General features: G+C 36.4%; 2 protein-coding genes across 3 annotated transcripts in view; both read right to left on the bottom strand.

Annotated features, from left to right (window-relative positions):
- Nucleotides 1-1,112: 1,112 nt before the first annotated feature.
- LOC122512656 (zinc finger MYM-type protein 1-like) lies at nucleotides 1,113-3,635 on the bottom strand. Its single transcript, XM_043628614.1, has one exon. It carries the CDS (start codon nucleotides 3,633-3,635, stop codon nucleotides 1,113-1,115), a length of 2,523 nt encoding a protein of 840 aa, XP_043484549.1.
- A 2,098-nt stretch (nucleotides 3,636-5,733) lies between these two features.
- The window catches only part of LOC122497589 (sushi, von Willebrand factor type A, EGF and pentraxin domain-containing protein 1), a 53,383-nt gene continuing 38,893 nt past the window's right edge, over nucleotides 5,734-20,223 (bottom strand). Inside the window, exons 8-26 of one of the 2 annotated variants that reach the window (XM_043604813.1) lie at nucleotides 19,795-20,148; nucleotides 18,852-19,226; nucleotides 18,552-18,720; nucleotides 18,099-18,461; nucleotides 17,787-17,969; nucleotides 17,532-17,708; nucleotides 17,260-17,462; nucleotides 13,353-17,189; nucleotides 11,025-13,248; nucleotides 10,735-10,947; nucleotides 10,499-10,654; nucleotides 10,269-10,392; nucleotides 10,083-10,145; nucleotides 9,503-9,693; nucleotides 8,792-9,429; nucleotides 8,294-8,643; nucleotides 7,961-8,163; nucleotides 7,746-7,862; nucleotides 5,734-7,531 (exon numbers count right to left, since the gene is read on the bottom strand). In XM_043604813.1, coding sequence (XP_043460748.1) covers nucleotides 7,500-7,531; nucleotides 7,746-7,862; nucleotides 7,961-8,163; nucleotides 8,294-8,643; nucleotides 8,792-9,429; nucleotides 9,503-9,693; nucleotides 10,083-10,145; nucleotides 10,269-10,392; nucleotides 10,499-10,654; nucleotides 10,735-10,947; nucleotides 11,025-13,248; nucleotides 13,353-17,189; nucleotides 17,260-17,462; nucleotides 17,532-17,708; nucleotides 17,787-17,969; nucleotides 18,099-18,461; nucleotides 18,552-18,720; nucleotides 18,852-19,226; nucleotides 19,795-20,148 — 9,972 coding nt within the window. In that variant the 3' untranslated portion in view covers nucleotides 5,734-7,499. The remainder of the gene's footprint in view (nucleotides 7,532-7,745; nucleotides 7,863-7,960; nucleotides 8,164-8,293; nucleotides 8,644-8,791; nucleotides 9,430-9,502; nucleotides 9,694-10,082; nucleotides 10,146-10,268; nucleotides 10,393-10,498; nucleotides 10,655-10,734; nucleotides 10,948-11,024; nucleotides 13,249-13,352; nucleotides 17,190-17,259; nucleotides 17,463-17,531; nucleotides 17,709-17,786; nucleotides 17,970-18,098; nucleotides 18,462-18,551; nucleotides 18,721-18,851; nucleotides 19,227-19,794; nucleotides 20,149-20,223) is intronic. The other variant, XM_043604821.1, reaches the window with a different exon arrangement.

Here is a 20,223-nt window from a genome sequence, read left to right as displayed (position 1 = left end):
GAGTAGTTTTGGACCTACAAAAAATTAGTTGACTAAAAATTGTTAGTAAACTGGTGATAAAAATTAATGAAAAAATAATTTTTTATCTTCTGCTAATTTGCGGCTGTGGTTACTTTTTCTGAACTGTGAATTAAATTAAGTTTTACGACCCAGATACTAATTGGCATTATTCAAGAAGTAGTTTAGGACCAGCAAAAAATTTGTAGACTAAGAATTGTTAGTAAGCTGATGATAAAGATTGACGAAAAAAAATTTTTTATCTTCTGCGGATTTGCGGCTGTGGTTACTTTTTCTGAATTGGGAATTAAATTAATTTTGATGACTCAGATAATTATTGGCATTGTTTTAGGAGTAGTTTAGGACCTGCAAAAAATTTAAAGACTAAGAATTGATAGTATACAGAAGATAAAGATCGCTCAAAAAAGAATTTTTCATCTTCTGCTGATTATCGGCTGTGGTTACTTTTTGTGAATTGTGAAATAATTAATTTTTATGACTCAAATATTAATAAGCATTATTCAAGGAGTAGTTTAGGACCAGCAAAAAATTTGTAGACTAAGAATGCTTAGTAACCTAATGATAAAGATTTATGAAAAAATAATTTTTCATCTTCTGCTGATTATCGGCTGTGGTTACTTTTCATGAATTGAGAATTAAATTAATGTTGATGATCCAGATATTAATTGGCATTATTCAAGGAGTAGTTTAGGACCAGCAAAAAAATTTGTAGTCTAAGAATAGTTTTTAAACCGAAGATAAAGATCGCTCAAAACAGCGACGGATCAAGGCCTTAGCGGGCCTGAAGCACATACAAATTTTGGGGCCCCCTTTATAATTTTTTACATAAAAGGATTATGTTCCAAACTATTTATATAAATTTTTTATATTCTTTAATTCCCTACATTATGTTATAAGTATCAAGAAAAAAATGTTTTCAATCAAGAATGAAGGAACCAAAAAAATAATGTTTTGTATTTTTTATTAAATTAATATAATTTCTATAACTTATTAGTTAAAGCTATTAATTTTAATAGTATTAAAGAGTATAAACAAACTATATACTGAGAAACGAAACAGTTGCAACAATCGATTATATTTAAACAGCTCTGTATTTAAATGTACACTTTTCTGGCTTTTTTCGAGGCAAAATCTTTTATGATATCATCATAATTTATGTCATCTAAACTTTCGCGTTCAATGTGCATTACAGAAAGAGCATCCAGTCTATTTTGACCCATTCTAGACCTCAAATATGTTTTTACTCGTTTCAAGGCAGAAAATGATCTTTCTGCAGATGCATTTGATAATGGAATTGTTAAAAAAATTTCAATAAGTGTAACAATGTTTGGAAATGTACTCCTAATGTTTTGCGCAAGATCTAATTTTTTAAAAATTTCATGGACTTTTGTATTTTCACATAAGACTTTAAAATGCTTAAATTCTTGGTCTAAGTGATCCGGTTCAATATCATCATGATACGTTTCGCGTATTTTTGATAAAGATTCTTCAATCTCTTCTTCTTTATTTGTAAAAAAGCAATTGAAGCATTTTATTACTTCAGAATATGATGACAATCGACGTCTCAATTCAGCAGTCAATCCATCACACATCACATAAAAAACATTAATTTTGAAATTTTCCCTTCCAGTCAACAAAGTTTCATTTTGTCTAATTTCATCAAAGAAGGCCTTTCTTTTCCTAGTTCTCTTTTTTTCATTTTGATATTGAACTTCCTCAATATCCAATAATATTTTGGTTTCATTTTCGATTTTATCAAAGGTACTTCTCATTTCTTCTATAAAAAGTAGTAATGATTCTAAAAGCTGTACGCCGTACGTTAAATTTAAATTTGGATTTTCCAGAGCTTTGCTTGTCGCATTAATCCGTTCAAGCAATTTGTCCCATACAATTGTTAGAAAGAAAGTTTCAAATATTTCCATATTTTTAAATAAACCTAAAGCTTCGCTGCGAGCAAGTGTTTTTTCATTCAAGTCACTTGAAAAATTAAATAAAACATCTTGAATCAAACCATATTCTTTCTTCAAAACACTCACTGCATCGTGTCTGGCAGACCATCGCGTGTTACTTAATTGTTTAGGGACTGTCTTACAATTTTCTTTTAATATATTCCATCTATGAGTTGACGCTGAAAAAAATGTAAATATTTTTTGAACAAAATCAAAGTAAATCACGACTTGCAAACATGATTCACAAGCAAAATTTAGCACCAAATTAAGTGAGTGGTTTGTACATGGTACATAAAAAGCTGTAGGACTTAAATTTTTAATCCTTGCTTGCAAACCATGATATTTGCCTGACATATTTGCAGCGTTATCGTAACTTTGACCTCGACAATTTGCAATATCTAGATCTAGTTCCTTTAACTTTTTTAATACAACTTCTTGCAAATTTTCAGCACTGTGACTTTCAATTTTAAGGAAACCCATAAATCTTTCTTTTATTTCGTTTTTGTGAATGTATCTTATTACAAAAGTCAGTTGATCGCAGTGACTAATATCAGGTGTGGAATCTACTATAATCGAAAAATACTTGGCTGATTTAATCTCGTCAACAAAAGTGTTAATCAATTTATCTCTCAACAGTAGTATAAACTCATCACATATTTGATGTGATAAATAGCTTGTACAACCTTTTCCTTGATTTCCATATCTACGAAGATGTTCCTCTAAAAACTCATCAAATTCAGATAGATATGTAAGACAACTTAAATAATTGCCTTTATGTTGACTCTTTAAATTTTCATCAGATCCTCGGAAAGCTAAGCCTTGTTTAGAGAGAAACTTAATAGTAGCAAGTACGCGCAAAAGAAATTTACTCCAATATTTTTCTTCGACACTAATTTGTTGTTGCAGTTTAGTGTCTAATACTCCAAATTCAGAAGACCTGGTTATTAACGTTACAGTCGCAGCCAAATGAGACTTACTTTCCTCATGATTTTTAAGAGTTCTGGAAATATTTCTCCAATCATTAAAACCACAACTACTAGTAAGAGAGCAGGTTACGTCTGTAGAAAACAATTTACACGGATAACAGTATAAAGATTTTGTACTTGAGTCGTAAATAAGCCATTCTCTTTTTTCTTTTCCGCCATTGGATTTTAATCGATAAAAATCAGAAGTTTTTAATGCTCTAGTATAAGTGCGATTAGCATCTTGATATGTTTGTTCTAAGTCTTTAACATCAATGGAGTCGCTATTTGGTTTATTCTTAATCACAAGATTTAAAAATTCCTTATTTTTAATAATTGTTGCACTCCACTCAGAAATTTTAGGAATTTCGTCTACAAGTTTATTCTCAACACTAGTTTCATTTTGGTTTTTTATTTCATTTTCTTTGTCGTCCTCATTATGATGTTCTGTCAAATTAATATCAAGACTGTCAGAAATTAGAAGACCATCAGTTTTATTACTACAATTTTGCAAACAAGAATCAGACTGATCACTGTTTGTTTTAAAAGTGGAATCGATTTCGGTTTTCTTATTTAAATCCAATGTAACATCTTCATCAGTTTTGGAGTTAAAGAAGTTTGTTATTTTAGGTAGTTTGTTTACTGATTCTTCTTGAATTTTTCTTTTTTTCCGTTTTTCCGAACCTGATGCATGTTTATAATTCATCTTTCATATAATGGCTAAAATTAAAAAACATTTACGAAATAACTTTAAACTACTTAAGACTTCATTTATATTCTATATTAATAGGTGATTCTCCAAATAGATTTATTTTTGTTAAATAGAATAAAAAAAATAAAATTTAAATTCTTAATGCCCTAAAGCATTAAATTATATTAAGGTCTTTAATATTAAACATTTCTGTACCTTAATCATGAAGTATTATAACTATTAAAAAAATTTTAAAGTTAAAAAAACAAGAGGTTAAAATTTATTGCAGGTACTTTTTTCAACATATTAAGAAATTCTATATCATTCAATTTTTAAAATTAAGTTTAAGAAAATAAGTTTTTTTGATCGACAAAAATGAACTTTTTGAGAAGAAAATTTATTAAAAATGATTTCAAATTAATTTTTTAATTTAAATTTCACTGACAAAATTTCTAGATTTATTTTTTACTAACACAATGGAAACAATTGATAGTTTATTTAATAATTTTAACCTGAAACAATACACTATGAAAAAGTCAGAGAAATGACGATTTTTCTTATTTTATTTAATAGGAACCAAAGGACAAAATTAAATTTCCTTTTGTAAAAAACGTAAAAGTCCCATTTTTTTAATATTGTGTAGAAATGTTTTACAACCTTATATATTTCAGAAAATATTGATTTTGCACTGGCTTTTAAGTTATAATTACTTTTTTTAAGTGTTGAGGGAATGAAAAGTAGTCATGAGACATACGAATTAACCTAGCTTTTTGAGTTAAAATTTATGAGAAAGTACATTAAATAATAAAAATATACATTTGTTTCTTGTGGGATTTTTATAAAAAATAGTAAACTAATGGAATATGCATTGACAATTTGATTAATTATTATAAATATTGAGAAAAACGCGAGGACATGCAAAATAAATATATTTGGAGAATCACCCATTAATTAATAATTACTCACGTTGAAATTTTATAACTGATGCAGACAGATGTAATGCAAATAACAAATGACGAAAGAGACAACAGCCAAATCAGTTATAGGGAAAAACGCATTGTTTTATTCCATCAATAACTATGTCTACGTAACTTGTTAATAATTATTTGTTTACTTTTTGATTTAACCTTACTTCGGGGATCGGGGGATGTACTATACCATAAGTTATTGTAGTGAGAACTCGCCGTGAACCTTAAGCTTCGATCACATGCATGTTCTGCACCAGGGTTGTGTAGTCACGATTGTTACAAAATCCCACACTTCACATCGTACAGTGGTTAGTCAGAAATAGAGTATCGTCATTCTTGAGAGAAATATAATATGCCCAACATTTAAAGCATGGGATAGAAAAGGATGCAAGTAAAAAAAATTATTAATATTTTTTTAAAATTTTGTTCTCAGCAGCGGGCCCCATGGGGGTACGGGCCCTGAAGCACGTGCTTCATGTGCTTCATGGTTGTTCCGTCTCTGGCTCAAAAACTAATTTTTCATCTTCTGCTGATTATCGGTTGTGGTTGCTTTTTATGAATTGTGAATTAAATTAATTTTGATGACTTAGATATTAATTGGCATTGTTCTAGGAATAGCTTAGGACCTGCAAAAAATTTTTAGACTAAGAATTGTTAGTAAACTGATGATAAAGATTGATGAAAATATAATTTTTCATCTTCTGCTGATTATCGGCTGTGGTTACATTTTATGAATTGTGAATTAAATTAATTTTGATGACTCAGATAATTATTGGTATTATTCTAGTAATAGTTTAGGACCAGTAAACAATTTTTACATTCCCATCATACGAGAAGGTACCAGTTCTGATTATTATTATACATTCCTCAGAAAAATGTATGCTTTAATGGGTTAAATGTATATTATCAAATTTAGGATCTAAATAAATAACAATTTTTTTTTTAATTTTCAACTTAGTTGAAAATGCTTTATTTTAAGAAACAATAAAGCGTTTATACAATTTTCGTTATCTTATAACATTTAACGCAATAAGTTTCATAATTAATATTTTCTCGATATGAAAATTCGACATGAAACATTGAGCACGATACAAAAAAAAAAATTTTTCTTACAATATCGCATATTAATAAATGTATATATAATATATATAAAAAATTAATATTTATTAGAAAATGATTTAATAATTATTAATAATAATAATAATAAAAAATAGTTTATCTACAAGAGTAGCCTGAAAATCTCAGTGACTTTGCCTTTAATGTATATATAATATCAAAGCGAAACACACTCTCTCTTTCTCTCTCTCTCTTTCTCTCTCCTGAAAACTACACGAATTTAAATCTTTGGCAGTGAAATTTAAAAATTCTCTTTTTTTAATATTATTTTCACGCGCGAAATTTGGAGAAAAAAAATAAGAAACATTCGTATAATTTTCTTTTTTTTAAATATTCGAATTTTATTTTACAGTTAATGGAAATATGTTTAAAACTTTAGAATGGAAGTAGAAATGCCTAGATTTTTAGACCTTTTGTGATTGGTTACCCTGGGAGTTTAAAGAGCGAAGATTGGTCGTCATTTCATGACCTTGAATAGTAACCAATTAGAAAAGGGAAGGCGTGTCTATTTAAACTAGAACATGTGCGTAGAGACGCTTCTTAAAATTCGAATTCTTTTTCATTACAAATGGAAGACTATTATTTATTTAATTAGAAAAAAAAGTGACAGTCGTCAGTCACGAAACAACGCACTGGGAAGTTCTACTCGTATTCTCCCGAACATTCGTCTTTTAATGGTAAAATACGCTTACACGAATTTTACTCCACGTCAATAATTATTATACAAAAACAGATACATATTTATAGTAACAAGTTTAAAAAAAAAAATTCGCTTAATTAATTAATATAACATATACATATGTATGTCACGTTCGCACCGTTAGTCAAATGAAAAGAAAACTAAATTTCAATGATTTAGAAAAATTAATGAACGGAGATATTCGGCTATATTATTAAATACAAAAGTTACAAATACTATAATCGTCTATAAAAACTTTTCATTCATTCCTCTCATATTCGCACAAATTTACACACATACACGCAATTCAGTCCCTTTTTTAATTATCAAGATCCACACGATATATTTTCACCGCTGTTCATCGATTACAATAAATTTGATTGTGTTTACAGATAAATAGATTGAACCAACCTAGAAGAATTTTGTTTGCTTTCTATTAATATTATATAATATAACCATAGTTATAGAAGAATAAACAAAAGTTTCCCTCTGAGTGATCCTTACAATTTTAAAAATTTCTTTGTCCGTGTTTCAAGACGGTTTCTGAAAGTACCCATAGCAATAGCGTCGCCAATCAGTATGTATTTTGTGATCCAACAAACTAGGTCCAAATTATGAAACACTATTCTCACTTGCAGTGAATTCTAGAGACGACGCCAAAATTATAATCACAATTCAAATTTTTTGTAATCACGAACGATTGTCTACAATTTGTATTTCTAGATGATGTCTATATCATTTATTTATATCGTTAAGTAGCGCACTTCTATCTATTTAGTTCGCTACTGGTAACAGCGGTGGATAAATTTGCAAAAAAAAAATCTATAACGGATTCTAGACATTATGTTATTATGACATTTTCATTTGGAGGCAAAAAAAAACATCTTCGGCGAGTGTTTGTAAATCCTTTCTTTAGGACCAATTTCTTTGGAAGAAATTTTCTTGAAATTCCGTTTGAATAAAAACTGTTGCACACCCGAATTAACACTGTAAATTGTTGCAACCTAATGTCAGAAATATAAATAACAATTACTGGTTGAGAAACAACAGTTGATGTTTGATGTATCCTATTGGAGTGGATTTTTTTTAGTCCTCGTCTTTCGCGACTGTTTGACATCATTGTCCTTCACTGTCACTGTCGCTTTTGTCTGCAATAAGAAAATTTTTTTCACTTTAATAATTAAGGCGGCGTGGCAACTTTAAAGATTTTAATCTTTTTTCCAGGGTTAAGCTAACGTTTGTAGGTAAAAGCCACAAGATTAGACTAACGCTAATAGTGGAGTTATGGATATGTTGGGACGTGGTCCACTGCCAAACATCATGGATATGTTAGGTAGACCTTGTAAGTAAATTAAAACAAACCTTTTTTGCCAGGATACGCGTGTCGCTTCAGTCTGTCATAGAGATCTTCTTTTGTTCCATAAATACTAGCATTTGATCGCGCTAAACTATTCATTTTACCTCCATTATGTAGACTCTCTGGAAAAAAGTTAACAGTGTTATTAGTTAAATTACCACTTTCGTCATTGGATAAAATTTAAAATAGAATTACTGTTATTGATGTGGGGTCTAAGTACCTTTCATGTACGTCTCATTGTAGAAATTTGGCATCTCCCATCCATCTTCCTCGTCATCGTAATAATGAGCGTAGGTACTGTGATGAGATGGAGCAATCGATTCAGCATAAGGCGTTGGCGCTCCATAATAGAAGTTCACCTGTGAACCATTCTGATCAGCCGCTGGTGTTAGCATCTTCTTTGGTTCCTTCTTCTTCGAAGCCCTGATATGAAATTAAGTGGCAATAGTTAGAAAGCAATAATAAGACTTAAAACTGTTACTACTGTCAGAAACTAACAATAGTGTCAGAAAATTAGCAATGTGGGGAAAGAAGAAAAATTTATGATATTAACCTGACGCAGATCATCCAGACCAGAAGGGCAATGAATATGACGAGAATAACTCCCGCTGCAATTCCTCCAGTGATGTAAAAGAAGTCGGATTTTTCACTACATTGTTTGCCGGTGAAACTGCCGCTGCATCTGCAAGAAGGTTGTCCTCTGGAGTCCTTAAAGCAAACACCTTCATTGTCACAATAACCAAGGCAGACGTCGGTACACTCGTGTCCAGTTCCATTGTATCCAGGTTTACATTCGCATTTGAAGTCGCTTGTTTCGGATATCAGCAAACAATAGGCATTCGCGTCACAGTGGAATTCCTCACCACTAGTCTCACATGGATTCGTGCAATCATCTTTACTAGTCTGTAAAGAAAATTAAATTTTTGTTGAAACTTGATTGTAACCGGGATTCTACTATTATTTACATTCTCCCTTGAAATAGGCTAAAGGCAATTGTACCAGAAAATAAAAATATCGGGAATCATCAAATAACAAAAAATATGTTCCTTACCGCTGCTGCTCCTTTGGTACTAGTGTTAGGAGGACAAGGAATGCAGAAAGTCTGTTGCGATTCGGATTGATAAGTTCCCTTCTTGCATTCGACACATTCATTGAGAGTTCCATTCAAATGTGTACCAGGTTCACAAACAGGAAGTGAGCACTCCTCAATAGCGGCTGATCCAATATTTGGCGTTGTTCTACCCAAAGGACACGCCTGACAAGAGGCTTGAACTCCCTGCATTCGATAGGTACCACGAGGACATGGTTCGCATTTTCCTTCAACAGCAAGTTGTTGTCCCGATCCACATTCATCACGACATTCCTCGTGGGAAACTGCTTCGGCAGTTCTTGTTGTTTTTCCAAGTCCACACAATGAGCATGAGAAACTTCCCTCATTCGGTTGATAGAAACCGTGTCCACAACTTCGACAAAGTCCAGCTTCATCGTCATAGTATTTTCCAGCTGGACAACGTTCCTTGCAATCAGCAGCACTTCTTGCACCAGGACCAATTGTAACACTAGGACGTCCCGCTATCACTGGACATGAACTGCATTTCAATTGTCCCGATTCACTTTGATAGGTGCCGACTGGACAGAAGTCACATTTGTTCGTTGCTTCGTTGTAAAAAGTACCCACGGCACATGGAACTGAAAAATAAATTGCATTCTGAATATTCTTATTCCTAAATGAGACCAAAGTAGACGATTTCTGGTAACTTACCACATTCCGGTGCCATAACAACTTGACCAACCGGACATGCGTAATCTGATTCAAGAATCAAAGAAGCCGGATCGGGAATTGTGTTTGGTAAAATATCGTGAACGTCGAATTGATCTTCTTCCAAAATAAGTTTCTGGAGTAATGTGTGTACGGATGCTCGTTCATTAGAATTGGCGTTTAGAATCGGATCACTGAAAATAGAGAGACGGGGGTTAGACTTCTGTGAGGGGATTATTTTGCTGATGCTCATAGCGCCAATATATACAGCCGTTATCTGCTTTTGATAAAATGATTAAATTAGATGACCCACTCTCCAAATGTTCACCAGACTGAGAAGCGTGATGTCTGTGTTTGTATATGATTCGTATCAAAATCATTAATTATTCGTTAACTAATCATTATTTTAGTTAACCATAAATTTTACAAAATCATTTTATAATGTTATTTAGTTAGTAGTACGTGCAATGTTGATTCTCTTGTTTAAATGTACAAGTCTCCAATTATGTGTATATTAGCAATGATCTAGTGACTGAAATATTCGTTAAAGACCACATGAATCAATTTCGCGATAAATTCTTACTTTATCGCTGGGAATGATATCTGCACCTCGTAGGTATCACTGCCTTGGCGCGATCTTCTTGTTCTACGAGTTAACAATAAGTAAATTCGAATTGCTCCATTAGAAAATCTATTCCTAATTTAGATTTTTCTAGCTAATAGACAAATTTATAAAAAGTAAGTTTATAAATTTCAAATAAATACTTACGCTTCAACTGGAGCAGTCACCGATACTGTGTAGGTTCCTCCATCCTCTTCATTGGTATCTCTTGTTGAACGTGATCGATGATCGCACTGAACGTCGATGTTCAAATCCTTACATTCCCTAGTGCCTAAATTACAAGTAAGTGCAATTAAGTATTAATTAAAATGAAACTTAAAACTAAACTAAAAAACAATTTTTTGATTACAGATATTTTTTACTAATAGGACCATTACCTTCGAAGGAGAAGGAACAGAAGTTCCAGTCCCTGTTTAGTGAATTGACAGCATTTCGAACCTTCTGCTTGAGAACACCTTGACCCGCTTCATTGCAAAGGACAGAAGTGGGGAAGTTCATTTTGATCTTGAAAACACGTTGAGCCGGTATTGAATCTAAGAAAAAAAGGAATTGTTCAAACTCCTCTTTGAAAACTCCCAGTATAAAAAAATAGCTTATCGAATATTTTCCTTACTTGTACAAGCGGGATAAACGAGTGGTAGTCCAGGATTGATGGTCGGTCTCCAGAAACCTTCCGCTCCACATGTGTAAAATTTGGGAATTTCCTGTGAAAATCTAAGTCCAGCGTTACAAGAAATTTCGCAGACCTTAAATTGACCACCGGAACCCCAATCCTTGCACTGTTGAGCTCCGCCAATTGGATCCTCTAATTCCGGACAGAAGTCAGCTGAAGCGAAAAAACTCCATTAGCTTTTATCCCTTTTAGAACGGAATTAAAAGAAATATTTTAAGAGAGCTACTTACAGAGGACGTAAACTTTGAAACTGCAACTGGCAGAGTTTCCAGCTTGATCATAAGCGACATAGCTGATATCATAAGTTCCCCAAAGTAGAGTTTGTCCGGATCGATGACCACTCTTTTCGATCATTCTCACTACTCCAACATTGTCGGAGAATTGTGGTTCGTCCCAGTTGACGATTGATGAACCGTTCTTGGCAATAACCCAAAGATCTCCTGGGCAATGTTCAACCTTTGGAGGAATCTTATCAGCCTCTAATTGCTGACACTTGTTACCGCCATATCCAGGTGGACAGACTCTATGACCGCAATGTGATGGAACAACTCTCTCAACACCTCCAATCGTTTCATCATAACCAGCCCAGGTGAGAATTAAATCTTGATAAAGTACCGGTTCAGTGCGACAGTCACGAACTTGCTTTTGAATTTCGTTGGTGACATGAAGAGCTCGGCTCCAAACTTGTACTTTTGTTAAGTGTCCCTGGAAGCCAGATTCAGTGTAGCCTTTAACGTTTTCACTTTGTGGTTTGCCTAGGACTGCCCAGGCGTAAGAGGGTAGATTTCTTCCACTTCCATAACCTTCGGTTTTGCTGGCTATCAATCCTTCTGTGATGAGTGTTAGTTCACCGCTGTTGTCACCGTTCCAAACGACTGCTACATGATGCCATTGACCGTCGTTCATTGTCGCGTATTCCCTGAAGGGTAAATAGACGTCTTGCAGATCTGGGAAAATGGAGATTTGCACCCCATTACTATGGGCTTGAATCATTGGTCTACGATTTATCGGTACGTGTGGAGAACTGACACTGTAGAGCGTAAAGAAGATTCCAGCTTCGTCCTTCTGGGTGAATTGAACCCAGAGAGCAATTGTCAGACTCTTTTTTCCGCCGGTAAAGAATGGAATTACTTGAGCAGCACTACTACGGGTTGGATCACTAAAGTACATATCATAATCGACTTGAATTGATTTTCTGCAATCGTCACCAGTCAAATTGAATGGGCACTGACAGAAGAATTTTCCAGTGAGATCGACACAGGTAGCTGATGGTGGGCAAGAATTTTCCTTACAATCGATGATATCCTCTTCGCATGTTTTGCCAGTGTATCCAGGTGGACAAATACAGGTGAATCCGATTCCATCGTCAGTGCAAGAAGCTCCATTTTTACAGGCACCGGCTTGACAAGCGTCATATTCGTATTGGCAACCAATGCCAGTGAAATCATCCGGACAGGTGCAATTTAAGCCAGATCCAAAGTCTTGACAACGACCATTGTGCATACATGGATTTCCGATACAACGTTCAGGAGCCGTTTCACATTGTTTACCGTCCGTTCCCGATGGACATACACAGAAGTAATCTTGGAATAGATCAACGCAAGCGGCATCATTCTGGCATGGATGATTCTGACAAGTGCCAACATCAATTTCGCAACGTTCACCAGTCCATCCTTCAGTACACATACACTTAAAGCCTCCGACTTCATCCCTGCAAGTCGCTCCATTAAGGCAAGGATCTGCGGCGCAATCGTCGATATTCACCTCACATGATGCGCCAGTAAATCCTTCTCTACACTGACAGACGAACTTATTATCCAAATCAACACATCTTTCCGTACCCACAGGATTGCAAGGATCGCTCAAACATTCATCGATTTCAGCTTCACACTGTAAGCCGACAAATCCAGGTCGACATTTACAGACGAAACCGTCTAATTGATCGATACAGGTGCCTCCGTTTTGGCAAGGTTTCACAGCGCAGTCATCAACAGTATGTTGACATTGTTTACCAGTATATCCTGGCTCACAAGTACAGCTGTATCCATTCACTTGATCAGTACACTGTCCTCCATTCTTACAAGGTTTGGCTAAACATTCATTGATATTTGTCTCACATGCTGCTCCACTCCAACCTGGATGACATATGCACTCGTGGCTAAACAGCTTGTCAACACAAATTCCATTAAGACAGGGATTTCCCGAGCAGAGATCTATTTTCTCATGACAACGTTTACCAGTGAAACCTGGAGGACAATCGCAGGTGAAGTCAGCAATCAAATCGGTGCAATTGGCACCAAGTAGACAAGGTTTCTCTGCACAATCATCAGTATTTATTTCACAACTCTGACCCTCCCAACCCGGCAGGCAATCGCATTTGTAACGACCTTGTTGGAGAGCGATACAAGAGGCTCCATTGTTGCATGGATTTCCGCTAGCAGTGCAAGGGTTGATCTAAAAACATAATCGTCATTTAATTGATAATCTAGGTTAAAAAAAATTGTTTCCCTGTCGGTAATTTATCGACAGACGGTAATAATGTTAAAAAGTAAACTTACGGTAATGTCGCAGTCGACTCCAGTATATCCGGATCTACAGAGACAAGTGTAATTGTTAAAGCCCGGCTCGTCTTTGCACATGGCTCGTTCTGGACAAGTATCATTAGAACAATCGGACTTTTCTTCTTGGCAATTGATTCCGGAGTATCCATTCGCACACTGACATCTGTAACCTTGTGGTAAATCGATGCAAGTTGCTCCATTGTAACAAGGTTGAGAGGCGCATTCATCGATGTCAATTTCACATCGTCGTCCTGAGAATCCAGCTGGACAGATGCATTGAATTCCATGTCCCACTGGCATGCAGAGACCTCCATGTTGACAAACACTGTCAGTACAAGTGACGGGTTTACACTCTTCACGTCCAACACTTCCAGGTCCGTCGGTGTACATATTGGTTGGACATTCGTTGCAAGTGGTTGCTCCATGTTGCGGTTGGTAAAAGTCTTTGGGACATTGAGCACAAGGCGCTAAACCAGTATCCGAATACATTCCTGGTGCGCATTTAGAGCGACAGCGATCTTTTCCAGGTGCTGCTGGTTGATATGTGAAAGTTCCGGCTGGACATGTCTTGCAGTCCTTGAAACCTCCGATTGGTGGTTCACCAGTGTAGCTATTTCTAGGACACTCCAAACAGGGTACAAGACCAGTTGGGGAATAAGTTCCGTAGCCGCAAACAGGAATACAGTCGTCAATACTCTTGGAACCTTCCTCCTTGGTATAGGTGCCAAATGGACAACGTAAACAATTTCCTTGACGATCGCTGTTCTGATAGTAACCCTTAGGACAATTGGTGCACATTTTTTGTTTCTCTCCGGCAAATGTTCCGGCTGGGCAGTGGAGACAACGTGGTACGTCATTCGTGTCCATGTTCAACACTTCGCCAATGCTGCAAGTAAAACCTCTGGATATCGATGACTTAAGAGCTCGTAATGGAGGACACTGGTTTCCAATCGAAGAAACGTTCAACAAGGGTTCGATAACAGCACTGGCGTAAGGAACCGAAAGATCGAAAATTAGATTCAATGTCGATCCGCAAAGATCGTAGAGTTGTGGTTGACGAATTGCGGGCACAATAGCAAGAATGAAATCCATCTTGAGGACGTTTTCTTCCAAAAGGGTTGGCATTGATCGAAGGAAGGAGACATTCATGTTAACATTAACGGCCGAGCAACGTTGAGTTAGAATATTGTTCAGATTCAGGTAGTACTGAGCCATCAAATCCTGATATTGTGGAAGACATGGTCGAGAGACGGCACCATTGGCTCGATAAGTAACAGAAGCAACCACATGGTAATCAGCCTTTTGCGTATTTTCGGAAACACAATCAGGAACAACGGAAGTTGGTACCCAGTGTCTTGCAGTGTCACAAGTGAACGTTTTCACCGGTGATCCGTCAGTGAATCTATAACCCGATTTACAAGTGGCTATACATTGAAGTCCTTTGTCACTCGGTAGACACTTAAGACCACCATTTGCTGGTAATTTCAATTCCCAATCAACACAAGGTGTTGCTTGCACCGAAACCTGGAAGTGACAGAAGGCTCGATTTCCACTAGAATCCGTGGCGTAGACCGTGACATTCTCGAAACTGCCAATTGGAATTACTGCACGTTCCGGAACGAATGTAATTTTAACCGGACCTGATGCATCAGTAGCGTTAATTCGTCTTCTAGTTTCATTGAAATTAACATTATAGCTTTCTTGCTTGTCGACTAATTCAATTACATAACTTTGTGGGCAGCTTAATTTCGGAGGTGTCACATCAGGAACGGTGATGTTAATTTCACAAATAGCGACATTACCGTCATAATCAAATGCAACGTACTTAACGACAGTGTCCTCAAATACTCTAATTGGTGTCTTGAAACTCTGTGGTTTGACTTCTAGTCGAGCGATACTGCCACTGTTGTCAATAGCCGTGGGTTCGGTGAAATTGACTGGCAATAAACCGCCATCAGGTCCTTTTTGTACCATAATTGGTTGTTGAGGACAATTTTGGAATACTGGAGGTTCATTATCAACGCAAGGTGAAAATCCGTAATCGTAACCGAGCAGTGGTTCAACTGATGGTTCTTCACAACCCATCAATTCGAATTTAAGACAAGCATTATCCATGTAACTGACAATTCCAAGAATTACAAATCGAGCCTGAACGTATTTTGGAAGAGTAATCATTGCCAACTCTCCATAATTACCTGGATCCCTCATGGTCAAATTGAAATTAGGGAAGTAGACGACATAATTCTCACTCTCGGCCTGCTTGTAAAAGAAGCGAATTTCCGTTGGTCTGCCTACAACATCATTGGTGACAACTCCTTTCACCAGAATGGCCTTGACTCGATAAATTCTTCCCAAATCGACATTAATGTAAGTGAAAGGTTCCTGTTTGCCACACCAACCGGTAACGGAATTCAAACGAACATTCTTCGCCTCATAGTTCGGTCTCTCTGAAGTGGCATTAATTGCCGAATCTGGAATACGTCCCGAAGAGAGACCAAGAGGTTTCACAACTTTGCATTCAGGTTCCCTCAAACAAACAATAGGTCTTGGATTAATCAAAATATATCCCGGACGATTGCATCCAAACTGAACCTCAGAACCTTGTTCATAACTTCTTGCAATTTGGAAACCATCACTAGGTCTGCCGGGATCTTCACAAACTGGACCCTCACAACGTAAATTTCCAAAGTCCCAAACGGCATTCGCTTGACAACGAACAACATTATCATGACGATTAGTTTGTCCCGCTAGTTTGAAAGTATCTTGACAACCAAAGAAAAAGGACGATTGGTATTTTGTATCTAAATGTTGTCCATACTCAGCTCCTGGTGTTGGTAGAGGTTTTCCACAATCGACACGCGGACAAGCTGGTTGCATACCCGAGAGCCAATAATCAGGAAGACCCTGTTTCGGATCGTAGACACACTGTCGGAAATTGGATGAAGCAGTATTTCGTAGATAGCGTCCATTGTTATTGCACTTAAGAGTAACGTTTTGTTTAAAAGGAACTAAAACACTCGTTTCGTCAATTCGAATAACAGAAAGGCCTTCATTTTTATCATCCGGAAGTGAGACACACTTTGCGTATTGACACTCGGGTGTTGTTCCATTCCACTGTCCACTGGATGTACAAATAACAGCTGAGGAACCCGCCAGAACGTAACCAAAGTCACACTGGAATTTTATCAAATCACCAAAGTGATATTTGTCCTTGGTTGCTAAAACTTTACCGTTTTCGGGAGCTGGTAATGCGGGACACATTACTGGAACGCATGTTTTGTTTCTCTGATATAGATCGCCATCACGTTCACCCGATTCCGATTTTTCGATATAAAAACCAGCTGTTCCGTTAGATTTGTACAATTCATAGCCGGTGTTACACATGCAGGAATAACTGCCTGGACTGTTTATACACTTCTGATGGCAACCTCCATTTTTCGTTGAACATTCGTTGATGTCCATACATTCCAATCGGGTGCAGCCCATCAGTTCGAGTTTGACACAAGGTGCGCCGACGTAATCCTGAATTTTGAATCTGATAAATCTGGCTTCGATCGGGACTGGTAGGTTAAGAACCGATAGGGTGGGTTCAAGTATTCTAAATTCGACCGGAGTACCGTCTGGGTTTGTATAATCCTTTAGAGCGTCAGTTAGGTCGTCAGTATACTGAATCCGAACAGCAGTCGCAAAGGCTGTATTCCCATCAGATCTGACAACAACTTGCGTTCTGAAACCTCGAATAATTGTTGGTGCTTTCATGTCAATTGTCACCCAATTTACTCCCGGTTCGATGCTGTTGCCACACCAACCATCTCCATTATTCAGACGAATTCCCTGGTGAATAATTAATAATTAGGTAAAGATAATTAAAGAATTGACGAAACAATAGTTCAAGGCTACTTACGGATTTGGAATATCCAACTTCAGAACTAGAGACAATTATGGACTCATCAGGAATACCTCCGTTAATCAAACCCAAATCTCCAATAGGTCGGCATTCCATTGTTGGTGTGAATCCAGATTTGCATTTGCAGGTAAAAGCCCCTGAGGTGTTGATACACTCGGTTGAAGCGGAATCGCACTGACTTGATGCACACTCGTTAATATCTATTGAAAACAATCATTGTTGAAACATCTAATCATGAATTTAGGTCCAGAGGAAATTAATTTAACTACCTTCACATGTAGGAACATTGTCGAAATGCTGATTAGTACCACATTGGATAATATTCGATCCCGTTGATTTGTAACCCCTGTTACACTGAACTCTAGCCTCATCACCGAAATAATATTCTCTAGTCAAATCGACAACAAAACCATTTTTGATATTCGGAAGTATCGGACATTTGGCACCTGAAAAAGAAATTTATATTTTTTTATATTCCCTTTGTACTTTTCGTCAAAACAAATGATGATTAAATGGTTACTTACGGGAACAAACTGGAACGTCGTCAGACCAGGTGCCATTACTCATGCAAAGTATCACCGGATGTCCACTTCTAACATAACCTGGTTCACATTCAAATCTCACAATAGTTCCATAACTTCGACCGCCGCCATTTAAGACTGTCATGTTAGCGTGAGGCGCCTCCGGAAGTGGTGGACACTGTGACGCTAAATATAATTAAAACAATTGGAATTATTTTACAAACAATTGATTGTTCTTCATATCTTTAGATTTGAAGAATTTCCTCCGATTTCTACGAAAAATTTTTCCAGAAGATAGAGATGAAATAAACTTACCAAGACATGAGGGTTTCTTCTCCCATCGTCCATCGGATAAGCAAGATATTTTCTCCACGGGTTTACTGCTTGGAAAAGCAAAACCAGCGTAACATTGATAAGTGGCTAGACCACGATAGGTCACGTTTGTTGAGCCAATGGAGAATCCATTGTCGATCTGAGGAACTGGACCGCAATAAACCTCTTGACATTTTGGAATGTAGGTGACTGACCAATTACCACCTGGCAAACAGGTTGTGGAAATTTTGGCCTTTCCGGTTGCGAATTCCTGACCGAGGAGACAGGAGAAAGTGACGGTTGTTCCAAAAGCAGTGTCCCTATTGGAAGCCAGTGCTCCCTCACCGGGATGTAGTGGTGGACAATCTAGAGGAATATTAGTTATTATATCACGACTCATTAGATTACCATTAGATAATCAGATGATAATTATTATTTTTGGGTCAATGTTCTTACCGGCGGAGAAAGCAGCCTGCCAACCGCTGCTACTGTGAAGCGCATCAGACACAAATCTAATCAACATTTCACCACTCTCTGCTGTTAGGGTAATTTTGGGTCGTGTATTCGATGTGAATCCGTTTGCGGAATGAAGCCTCAGTCCATTTGCGTTTGGACCGTCGTAAACCTGGTCAAATTTATATCGTTAATCACAATTACAATTAAAACTACAAGTGGAATTACAATTACAAATTATAATTACATTTACAGTTATAGTTACAGTTACAATTATTTAATTAAAAAAGAGGTTGACCATACCTGGATAAAATCAGTTTTGTGGACGTCAAAGTTGGTGAACTTTAGAGAAAGAGGACCACCTTGAGGATTTTTGACTTTGTACAAACATTCCTGATTGTTTGGATAGTCATTGAGTGCATAGGAGGGGGATTGGACAGTTCCATTTTTAGCGATGATTGTCGCCTTACATCCTTGTGTATAGCGTATGCTGAAACCACGTTTAGAGTCACCCAAACTTGTTTTAAAGTAGAGGTAAAGATTACTGCCAGTTGACATAATCACGGTTGGATTGTCTTCAGAATTTCCCGTCAGTCTCGCAATTGGTCTGCTCATTGGCGAGTCACCATCGCGAATCAAAATGTAATCACGATTCATCTCCAGATCCAGATCCTCGATCTTTGAAAAAATTTCCGATTTATTAAAAATCATCGTGACTGAGTAATTGACAAAAAAATACGTTACAATTTGATTGCTGAAGGAATTAATTAAGTGAACTAAGTCAAGAATTTAATGAATTCAGTAGGTCAGGTAATTAATTAAGGGGAAATTGATCAATATTTGGACACGTTCTCTACTGTAAGTAGACAGGAATTAATTAGCAGAGGCAATTTCCTTTTGTAATTAATTCCTTAAGTTGATGAATCAATTAACTAGGGGAATTTATCAACCCGGGGGGAATAGCAATTGCGGAATAAATTGAAAATTAATGAACTAAAAATTAGTGAATGATTACATTACTGAACAAAACATTACTGAAAGAATATTTAGTTTTAGATAGTTAAACATTTGGTTTAAGGAATTCGTAATTGAAGCATGTAAAACGTATATTACAGGTATTGTGTCGTTTATCCTGATCTCTTTTAAGTATTATGGTCGTGAGAATGAATCCTTTGTAGTGGCTACACAAGATAATGACAGGTAGAGGATAATTACGTTGTAAGTGCTTCTGCTGGCTTATACTTACTTCCAAGGACATAATTCGTCCGGGTTGTGCCTGAAGGATGTAGAGGCACTCCAGACCGCCGGGATAATTTTGCGGATAGCCAGGTGACGTTAGCACTTGTCCTTGGGGTGTTGCTCGTAATATACCACCGCAAGTTTGTGGCTCCGTTTTCCAGGAAGCACGGAATCCCTTTCGTTCCACTGAACCATCAGTGCTAAATTTGATGATCATGAAATTAGACGCGGACACAAATAATTTATTACTCAATTCCTGTTTTCCGGAGAGTGTTGCCAAGTTCACTGATTTCTCCTCCGTTCTGCCGCCAACCAAAATTTGGACAATGTCGAAACTCTTCTCGGTCTCGAATTCTTGAAACTGTTTTCAAATAATTGAGTTTTCATTAACAATTAATGTATTTCATTAACTATATGAAAAAGGAACTTTGATTCT

Source organism: Leptopilina heterotoma, unplaced genomic scaffold (assembly GCF_015476425.1).
Source record: "Leptopilina heterotoma isolate Lh14 unplaced genomic scaffold, ASM1547642v1 Lhet_1, whole genome shotgun sequence".
Lineage (NCBI taxonomy): Eukaryota > Metazoa > Arthropoda > Insecta > Hymenoptera > Figitidae > Leptopilina > Leptopilina heterotoma.
This window is presented reverse-complemented; position numbering and strand designations above follow the sequence as displayed.

Coding starts and splice junctions, on each gene's coding strand:
- LOC122512656 (XM_043628614.1), bottom strand. CDS start 3,635: ATGAATTATAAACATGCATCAGGTTCGGAAAAACGGAAAAAAAGAAAA.